The sequence below is a fragment of the Prunus mume genome, linkage group LG4, assembly GCF_029339155.1.
Source record: "Prunus mume cultivar Tortuosa linkage group LG4, ASM2933915v1, whole genome shotgun sequence".
Taxonomy (NCBI): domain Eukaryota; kingdom Viridiplantae; phylum Streptophyta; class Magnoliopsida; order Rosales; family Rosaceae; genus Prunus; species Prunus mume.
In genome coordinates, this window is record NC_142701.1 from 9051042 (window position 1) to 9061763 (window position 10722).

Below are 10722 nucleotides of genomic sequence, written 5' to 3' on the forward strand. Positions count from 1 at the left end.
TAAACCAAAATTAGCCTTAAAAAATTTATTGACTCTAACCAATTATATAACTTCTTCAAAGAATGTAAATCTACCACTATAAGTCTACTAAATGTGGATCCATAGCCACTAAATTGTTTGGCTAGGGACGAAGCCAAAAGTAAAAAGTAAAAAAATCAGTAACTGACTGATCTCAATGGTGCTTCACGATAATTCATTTCACCGATCCTTCGAGTCATAACCAATATTCTTCAAGTACCATAACGCTGCTTCAGCCGCGTGCTCTGCTGCTGATTTCTTTTTCGAATGAGGAGCGCCAAAGCATTCCAAAACTGTCTTTTCGGTTTCTTCTATCTCAACAATAACCTTGTAGGTGAACCTGTTTAAAATAAGGCTTTGGTTAGTCACTAATAACAAAACACTAATTACAATAGGCATCCAATTTTTAAAGAAAAAAACAACTTAAATTGCTGTGCGCATTCTGATTATATAACATGTTTTTGGGCATGGTTGGAAGTGATTCTGGTTCTTCCCCATGTAGTAATTTTAAGCGATTCGAAGAAGAAACACCTCCCGCGTGCTTCTTCATAAAATCACTTAAAACCACTTAAAGTGATTATATGGAGAAGTGATTATTTCAGAATCACTTTCAAACGATCTTGAACTTGGCTTTCTAGAATATGATCTTGAACTTACATTCTCATGTGGGGTGGTCCTTCCTCTTTGCAGCACTCATACAAAGGGAGCTTCCATTTTTTTGCAACACATATCTCATGTAACTGTGATCTTGCTTGTAGCTTATTACAAGAACCTGCTAAATCGATCAAATGGAGTAAGTCCTGGAACTTTGTTCTTATGCAATATATCAAGGAGATTCTTCTGGAAGTAACTTTGAGCAGCACAAAACAATTGCAACTTACTAGAGATGGTCGATAGATTTTATAACCATTAATTGGTAAAAGCACCATTTTCCATTTTTTTGGAATATTTAATTGGCAACTTTCTAGGACAATAACTATTAGAGCATCCACAATAATGCTCTCTATTTCTTAGCTAAAATTTGGCTAAGAATATAAGAAAGCTATTTTAGGAGCTCTCTACAAAATTTCAACTCCAACCATACTCCCTAATTTGGAGAGTCATAAATGCTATAACTCTTTTATGATTGGTCCATTTCTATTAAAAAATAAAATAAAAAATGGTTAGCATTAAATACAAGTTTGAAATACTCATTAAATAAAGCAGCATTAAATTATAGGGAGCCACTAGGAATCATTTCTCTCTCCTCAGATTTAGGAGCTCCTAGAGGACTCCTTATTTTAGGAGGTGGATAGGGAGCGTGGTTGGAGTTGTATTTTTATCATTCCTCCCTAAAATTTGTCTAAGGAGGTGGTTTAGGGAGCCCATTGTGGATGCTCTTACAAGACTTTAGGTAAATAAACTAACTCCAGCCCTTTTCGATAGGGTCATGCTAGGGAGACAATCTCTTTAATAGAGGTGAAGTCCACCAATAAAATGGGTTTCACCCTCTATTAGAAAGATAGTATACAAGTTGGTCTCTAAAGATGTAAAAAGTGATCACACGTAACATACAGTGATTGGTCGGAGATAGCAAAATAGTGCTATCCTTGTTTCATACAAGTTTACATTTTTGTGTTCTATCATTTTTCAGTGGACAACACTATTTTACAAATAATTACATAAATCTTTTTTTTACGGACTTTTCATAAATAGACCTATTCTAACATGACATTTTATATAAAAATCCTTATCATTTTCTAATTAGTTGTTAGTGTATTAAAAAATTTCACTTGAAAGTACAGCATAGAGTTTTTTTGAAGTATTGGTTTTGAAGGGTTTTTTTTTTATAAAATCCCATATTGAAACGGACTTATTTATAATAATAAAAGAGCTATATTTTCTTTTGTCCATAGCTATTGGTGATGTGATGTGATGTGATAGTGAAAACGGAGAAATACCAGAAGTAATTATAAACAAAGCACTGCAATTTTGTAAACATTGGTAAAATATCTGTACCTTCATTTGTTGAAGCAGTCTTTTCATTAGCCCCAATCTCTCTGTCAGAAGAAAATTCCCTGCACCCTGTAGAACTAGAAGAAGCATCTTCAACCTTCAAATTTTCAAGTTGTTGAGATATATCAGCAGGATGTGAATTTGTAGCTTTCTCATCACATCCAACCGCCTTCACTCCCTCTTTGGGGCTTGGATTTTCACCTTTGAATACAGGCATTGGACTGGTCTCTAGCAACCTGAAAGCCAACAAATAAAAGAAAACCCAATAATTATTAAATAAATAAAAAGGAATTGATAAAACCTGTAAAAAGTGGGAATTTTGGATTAGAGGATTTGGATGGGTTGATGGGTCTTACAAGATTTATGGATCTAAAGGGTTGTGTGGTGTGTGAGATTGATGATGAAAATATGAAAGCTCGAGGCTTTTCTGGGTCTCTCTCACTCTCACTCGCTCAGATTGGTTCTCTCCATATAAAGATACAAAGACAAGACAAGTGGCACTCACTCATGGAGTTGGTGGGGGTGATAAGAACATTCTTATCAAAATTGCTAAGCTGGATTTTTTAGCATCAGCTTCCCAAAAACAAAAGCTTAAACTGCCTGTATTTTTCTTCCACAAAAGCTACTCACAATTTTATCTTAACAGTGTAGCGGACCCATACATTGAAACAAGAAAAAGATTGTGGATGGTTTTGGGAATCTGGATATTGTCATGTGCTTCATGTCCTTTCTTATTACAAAAAAAATAGTTTAAATTTTAATTTTAAAATGCTAAACTATATGACACATTATTTGTTTCTTCAAGATTCCAAAGTTTAGGTAGTATGTATTGTTCTGGTTGCACAGGTTTTCAACCTATATAGAACTTATCATAGCCTACATCATATGTGTTTCCACTTTTGTTGACTTAGTTTTTATTTTTCTTTCCATCTAGATTTCATTTCATTTTTCGAGATGAAATTTTCTGGTATATTCATTCTCTTTCACTAAATTTGCTTGACTATTCACTGAATGGATTTAAAATTTCTATGTGGTGGTATATGAGTCCACCAATCTTCCCTTTATGCTGATGCGGATTAATTTTACAATTAAGGCTCCGTTTGATATTGCTTTTTTGGATTTATAGTTACTTATTTTGATAATTTTTCCTTTCAATATTTACCGTGTGTTGATGCGAAACAGTGTTTCGGCACTTTTCGGCTCAACTTAGTGATGTCTGGCTTTTGGAATGCTCGGGCCTCGATGGGCGCTGATCCGCAAGATGAGAAGCGCTCGGTAAGACCAGAACTGGTGTGGTACCAGCCAAAGGTTCTGCGATACTTAAGTAAGTACGGATTTAGTAAATAATCTGGACAGAGTTATGACTAGTATGCCGAAAGTTCTCCATTTTGGGACTAGTGCCCCCTTTTATAAGCCTTGTGAGGTGTGCATGTTGTGTAGAATTTTGATATGGGACTGTTGGTATTAACTGTGGATACTTCACATGTCCAGAGGGTGATCTTACCCTAATAATGCGATCGGTAGGCTAGGGTGCCTGCGTTTCCCTACCGATGCGCTCTTTCGTCCACGTGTCTTGCTCTTATTGGTTGTTGATTTTGGTATAAACAGGAGTCCCCCCAAGTTCCTTATTGAGAAGGCTTCTTAGTAGGGACTTGCTTTTGTCTTCAGTACCAATGAGTCATCGGGAAAGTGTTGAATATTCAGTTTTCCTATGTGGTGTCGTTCGGCGCATCTGTGGAACCGTGGAGCCGGGGCATCTTTTGGAGGTATGATCTCTTCGTCGACGCACTCTCCGGTATCCCAAGGGTCACCAAATCTCGTTGCACCATTCGGTAAACGTGCCCTTCCGAACGGTAGAGCCTAGCTCGTCATTTATGTCGATTGCGGAAGTCTTGTAGTTGCTTAAGCTTCCGAATGTACCTTCATCGGAGAGGCGGAACTGTTTTGGACAAAATGACGCTTAGTTTTATGTGCCTGATGTGTAGTCGGTTCTCACATGTGATTGGTGCCACGTGTCAGAGTGCGCACGCGAGGCAAAGTCATTATGGCGCCGATTGGTTTTTCAAGGTGCACTGTTCGATTCCTTCTCCTATAAATAAGAGTGACTCCGGATGAAGGAGTCACTTGTGCTATGAGAGCGACTTGAGAGCATTCTCTAAAGGCCATTTCCGACGTGACTCATTCGGCAACTAAGGCGATTTCCGGTCGATTTCCTTGTGGCGGAGCGATTTCTGGCGACTTCCACCACCATAAAAACAAGAAACTTCCGGTTGTTTAGATATTATGGCTTGATCTATACTATGAACATACATGAACATGAAGAACGTTCGATAGTCTAGCTCCCGTATGTAGTGACGGCCATAGGAACCCTTACTTTCATCTTTGCGCATGGTATTTAGTTTCCTTTTCCTTGTTTGTAGATGTTCGATAACGAGTATGCATATGATACCGAACAAAATGCGTTCGATGGCGAGTCCTCGAACGATCAACGGGATTCTGGTAGCACGACACTTAGCTTTGATAGTGCCAATAGTGAAGCTGCCGAAGTTGAAGTCATCGGCAAAAGGGTCAAAGTCGTGCCTTCTTTCGAGAGGGGCAAAGTTTTGTCAATCGATAAAGCGGTCTGTTGGCCACAGTTCCGTGCGGCGTTTAGTGTGCCAACACGAGCGATGTGTGAGTTCTTGATGAGGGATACATGGGCACCGGAGCGACATATCGGCTACCAATCGGAGACCTCTACCTCCGACCGTGAGGATCTGTTGCGAAGCTTCCTCTCGTCCGGTTGTCACTTTGTGGTTTCTCGGGAAAATCTTAGGATTCTGTTAGGCCAACCCAAGAAACTTCGTTTGGTGTAGATTACTTAGGCCCAAACCTAATTACCGAAGCCGGGCCAAACCTAATTACAGTCGAACTTGCCAAGTACCGTCTGAGTACCTTGTCCCCGATTCGGTAAGGCGGAGGATCCCGGGGCCCACTGAGTCGTTGAGTAACCCCAAGGATGGAGAGGTGGCGTTCTTCGCAGACATCCCTAAAACTCGTGGTTCAGCTCCCGTTGCAGCCTCCGGTGCAGAGGATACTAGAGCACTTAAGATATGCTCCAGGCTAGTACAACCCCAAATTTTTAGTGGCTTTGATGGGGGTCATCGTCTCTTTCAGCCTTGCCGAGGAGGGTGAGCCAACCTACGAGCAATTTTCTCACCTATACAGTGTCACCAAGTCCAAGTATGCTGGGCATGGAGGTTGGCTCTAGGTTAACTGCCTCCGGGCTTCCGAACGTGGTCACTTTGTAAAGGGTGTGCCGACCTCTCAGAAATCGTGGAGGAATTGGCAGGTGTTGTTGTCAGGAGATTGGGAATCTCCTTTAGACAAGCCCGTTCGTTTTCGCATTCCTGCCACGTTTCAAATAGCTGATAGGTTAATAAGATGCCATCCCTCTATTTCTTTTTCTAAAGTCCAAAACTAATAGGTGTGTGCCTAATATTTTGCAGGTAAGTTGAAGCAGCCGAACACAATTCAATCAGACATTCGGAAGGTTGATCGCTTGAAATTGAAGGTGCTTGCTGCTAATGAATATACCCGGACTTCCTCTTCACCGAGAATCAAATCCGAGCCCGTCTCGTCAACCCTGCCGAGAGTAAGTGGTTTCCTGTATTTCGAGTCATTCGGCATCTCTTTTCATCTAACCAAATCATTTTTTTGTTCAGTGACTGATACCAAGAAAGCTTCTTAGGCGAAGAAAATGTCCGAGTCTTCCAAGAGGCGTCTCATACTGGGCGTCAAGGCCAATAAGTAATGGCACCAACAGCCCGAATCAATATGTATGTCGTTGTTAGGGATGATTGCCTAAGGGATACCGAATCGGCAACAAATGTGAGTCCAGAAAAAGTCTTCCATTATTGATGTCGTAATGGTCGCCAGAGCTTCGGCTTCTACCCATACGGTGAAGTAGTCAACGATAACGACAGCATACTTAACTCGGCCTTTGCCTTGCGGCATCGGGCCAATTAGATCGAGCCCCTATTGGGCGAAAGGCCAAGGGCTTATAATAGGTGTTAGTGGCTCGACAGGGATATGGGGTACATTACCAAATCATTGGCATTTGTCGCACTTCTTCACAAGCGTGGCTGCATTCTGATGCATGGTTGGCCAATAATTATCCTATCGAAAGGCCTTGTGTGCCAACGATCGGGATCCCGAGTGGTCGCCATAGACTCTATCATGGATCTCCTGCATAATGTAGTCCCCTTGTTCGGCAGTGATGCACTTTCGGTAAGGGGTGGTATAGCCATGCCAAAGAATATTGTTGATGACGGTGTATCTCGCAACTCGGTCTTGTAGCTTTCTTGCCTGAGACTTCTCATTAGGTAAGGTATTATTCGTCAGATTAAGCGTAAATTAGAGACATCCATGTATCCTCATACCGTCTTGTGCATGCTTCAGAAGTTGTCGTACCATTGGCTGAGCCAAAATCTCCATCGGAACCTTTCTCGACCATGTCATTAATGGTCGACTAATCGGCCAATGCGTCGGCATGATGTTTCTGATGCAGGTATTTGCCATAGGCCAGGAATTTCTGAAGCAAGTGATGTCTGTTGATAGGTAGGTTGACATATATATATATCCTTGGTTGCGAAATCGCAGTCACTTGGTTCACAATGAGTGGGATTCACTATTGATGTTGATCTGTCTGCGCCATACTTTTGGCTAGCGAAGGCCGACCAAAAGAGCCTTGTATTCTGCCGTTGTTAGAGGTTCTAAAGTTGAATCGGATGGCATATTCCATTTTGACCCTGTCAAGGGCGGTCAAAACTAGGCCGGCTCCGCACCCCTGCTAGTTGGCTGAACCGTCTACATGCAAGACCCAAATTGGGACCAACTGGTCGAACCAGGTTGGCATTGGGTAAACACGGCTTATCTATATCTGAATCCGCCGATTCTACCGAAGGCCTTAGCTCATGTATGAAATCAGTCACCTCCTGACCTTTCTCGGCTGGTCTGGGTTTGAATTGTACATCAAACTCCCCTAGTTTAATCACCCATTTAACCAATCGGCTAGACATTTCTGGCTTCTGGAATACTTGCTGAAGTGGTTGGTTGGTTAAAACTATGATTGAATGAGCTTGAAAATAGGGACTGAGTTTTCGCGCTGAGGTGATAAGGGCTAGGGCCAGCTGCTCAAGAGGAGGATAGCAATGTTTTGCTCTCTGCAGTGCTTTGCTCACATTGAAGTTTGGCAATTCAGCTTTTTGGTTTCGAATCCGTCAGGATCGCACTCTAGGTACCGCAGAGGTATAGAAACAAGACTTCTCCAGGAAGTAGTGGTGCCTTGCTCATGTAGTTCTTCAGGTCTTGAAATGCTTGGTCGCATTCTACGGTCCAAATGATATGATGTTTGCACCCTTTCAAGGCTTTGAAGAACGGTGCACATTTGTCAGTTGCCTTCAAGATAAACCGTGTTAACGCCCGAACGTCGGTAAGGCTCAACGTCATTCGTGTCTTCAGCCTTTCCATGTCAATTAGGGCCTTAATTTTTTAGGGGTTCACTTCGATCCCTCTCTGGCTAATCATGAAACCGAGAAACTTTCCTCAAGATACGTCAAAGGCGCACTTGGTAAGGTTTAATCTCATTCAGTAGTCCTTCAATATGCCGAACATGAGGGACAAGTTGTGAAGATATTCTTTTGCAGTTTTACTCTTTACCAACATGTCATCAACGTAGACTTCCATAGTACTTCCGATGTGTTTGGCAAAGATTCAATTGACCAATCTCTGGTATGTCGCTCCTGCATTTTTTAGGCCAAACGGCATAACATTATAGCGATCTGATCTCACATGCGTGATGGATGTCGTGTGTTCGCTATCGGCGTGGTCCATAAAGATCTGATTGTACCGAGTGTGTGTCCATGAAGTGAGCAAGTCATAGCCAGCGATAGCATCCACGAGCTGGTCGATTCGAGGTAGTAAAGCTATCTTTCGGACATGCCTTATTCAGATCGGTATAGTCTTGCCACATTCGCCATCGCTTTTGCCTTAGGACCATTATGGAATTTGCGAGCCATACTGGATATATAGCTTCGAATAAAGCCAATAATGCGAAGCTTTTCGACTTCGGCATTCATGGCCTCATAACGTTCGGTGTCATAGGATCGGCGCTTTTGGCGCCTGAGTTTGTAAGTAGAGAGATCATGAGCTTGTGGTGATAACCGGGAGAAATGCAGTATATCGTCATACGACCAAGTGAACACCTCTGAGTGGTGTTTTAAAAATTGAATAAACTCTTATCGGAGGGCTGGGGTAAGTCAGGTGCCGATCTTTATGCACCAGTCCGGTTGTTCTTCTTTCAAGACGATTGTTTCCAAGTCATCGGCAGGCTATGCCTACTGCATCTGGGCCTTATCCATGGGTTGTCTATGGGTCCACTACCGTTCGGCGTCCCTTAAACAGACAGGGTCTCCCTGGGAGGTTTGAGGGCTATCGATTTGAGTGTCGTCGCATAGCAAGTTGGCGCACTAAGCTAGTCTCCTCGGATCATACATATGCCATGGCAGGTTGGGAACTTCATGAGTAGCATGTGGGCGGACAAGTGTGCCTTGATCTCGGTGAGTGCCGTTCGTCCTATTATGACGTTGTATGCCGTTGGGCAATCGACAATGAGAAATAGGTTGTATATCATTGTTTTATGTGGGGCAACGTCGAAGGCGATGGGCAGACTAACGCCTCATATTGGTTAAACCAGATCTCTAAAGAAACAGAGTAGGCGTCGCTGACATGGCTATCGTCTATTCCCAACTCACCAAATGCATCGGCAAAGATCACCTTTACCGAACTCCCAGTATCAACTAACACCTGACCTATGTCAAAGTCGGCAATCTCTGTTGTACAAATAGAAACCTAAAAATTAAGCGACTATATGCACGTTTTAACTCGCAAGTGCACAAAATCAGGTAAATAGTATAGAAAGCAAATACGAGATCATTCCCACGAGGATTGGATTAATATGTGTTTAAAATTAATTTCCTAGAAATACTAACTAAATGGCACAAACTAAGAATGCAAAAGTGAAAGAAAACCCTAAAAAACTTAATTATTTCAAAACCCTAAGATTTCTAATCAAAGTTAAGGTGCAATACACAAAGGCACTCGGTGTAGACAAGGTGTTCAAAAAGATGATTTTAAGATGATTTTGAAAACTGAAAATTTCGAAGCAAAATATTAAAAACAGCGTTTGATTAAAAATAGAATTGGATTAAGGTTAAAACAATGAGAAAACCAGTTAGGGAATCGATGTTCACCGCTAATCTTCTTCCTTAAGCAAACGACATGCACAATGCTACAAAAACAGATTTTAGATGCTTATGTTTGTCAACCTACAGGCATGATATCTACTCTTTAAATTATTGATTTCCCTAAGCAACAAGTTAGGCATGGGTATCTACGCTAACTCTTTTCATTCTTAAAGTGTTTAGCATGGTATCTACTAAGTTGCACTTTAAGAACGCATAACACAATGGAAATCGACAAACACACAACTCCTAGAACATGGTATCTATTCTAGTTATTCATGATGATTAATTTCAAGAACTTATAACTAGTTCTTTTGTTACTCTCTCATAGGCACAAAACTCGGTCATCTAAATTTACCTATGTAACAAACTCAATACACAGCATGCATATGGTGATCAAGCATAACATAACGTATGTAAAGAGTAAAATATAATCTGAAATTAATCAATTAAGCATCACAAAAGTAGTTTACAACAAAGGCATATCGAAATCCTTAAAGAAACATGATTAGGGCTTCAATCGAGCCCTAACTAAAGTACTTAGTTACCCATAATTTAAATAGACAGCAAGAACATACAAACAGAAAATAAAAAGAGGAAGAAGATAGCTCTTTGATGATGTGTTGGTCAAGCAGAGTAATTGGATGATGCCTTGACGTTTCTCCTCACTTCCTACGCCTTTCAGACCTTGGAACCTTGAAGGATGGAGGAGAATGGGATGGTGTGGCTGCCCTCTTCTTCTCCTTTCTTTTTTCTATTTTTACAACTCCAAAATCAGCTCCTTACTCGCACAGAGCCGCCTTTTTCTTTTTCAAAGTAACATTTTTGCTTCTTGTATTGTATTTTGTCTTTGGTGATATTGTCGAACTTTCTAGTATCCCGATTGTCCTGCCAATTGGGTTTCCGATTAGCGAGCTTTGGTATTATCTTGTTCGTTCATGAGAACAGCCTCATAAGTGGTGTTCAAAAGTGAAAAATTCCTAACCGCAATCATGATTCGGTATAGGCGCCCGGTGGTCGTTGCATTTACCCTTTCCTTTCTTCGAGTGCTCCTGCCGAGTGTCGAGTTGTCCTTCTGCTTTTTGGCTCGCTAGATACCTATTAGCTCTTTCAGTCGAGGTGTATGGCTCCTCCTGCCAAGTCAAAGGCTCAGATTTTGAGTTAAAGTTTTCGACCTTTGCATGGATTGTTGCTTGCTTCATTAACTTGTCATCACGTACCGAAAGTGTGAGGACTGAAGGCCACTCTTGAAGGCATTGTAGGCTGCCTTGTCATCGGTCTCGGTACACCTTGAGTACTCATGAGTGAAATGCGCAGCATATTTCCTTAAGGGCTCATCCTCCTTCTGCTGAATGGTGTACAAGTCGTCAGCAAAATACAAACGGTCTGTTTGGATCATAAAATGATTGAGGAAGATTTGTTTCAA

General features: G+C 41.4%; 1 protein-coding gene across 2 annotated transcripts; it reads right to left on the reverse strand.

Annotated features, from left to right (window-relative positions):
• On the reverse strand, nt 1-2684 carry LOC103328144 (RNAse THREE-like protein 1). Of its 2 annotated transcripts, none has more exons than XM_016793726.2 (4): nt 2519-2684; nt 2017-2249; nt 676-790; nt 1-358 (listed from the first exon to the last, which is right to left on the reverse strand). In XM_016793726.2, the coding sequence occupies exons 2-4, from the start codon at nt 2228-2230 to the stop codon at nt 199-201; spliced, it is 489 nt and encodes a 162-aa protein (XP_016649212.2). In that variant the 5' UTR covers nt 2231-2249; nt 2519-2684; the 3' UTR covers nt 1-198. The 2 variants fall into 2 exon arrangements, with proteins under 2 accessions (XP_016649212.2, XP_008228759.2); XM_008230537.3 differs by lacking the exon at nt 2519-2684 and adding an exon at nt 2370-2512.
• Between the last annotated feature and the right edge of the window lie 8038 nt (nt 2685-10722).

What these genes read in the sequence shown, in the direction of transcription:
- LOC103328144 (XM_016793726.2), bottom strand. Translation starts at nt 2,230, where the DNA reads ATGCCTGTATTCAAAGGTGAAAATCCAAGCCCCAAAGAGGGAGTGAAG. An exon ending in GACTGCTTCAACAAATGAAG is followed by an intron (nt 791 to 2,016) that starts GTACAGATATTT and finishes TCGATTTAGCAG; the next exon opens with GTTCTTGTAATAAGCTACAA. An exon ending in GGACCACCCCACATGAGAAT is followed by an intron (nt 359 to 675) that starts GTAAGTTCAAGA and finishes TATTTTAAACAG; the next exon opens with GTTCACCTACAAGGTTATTG.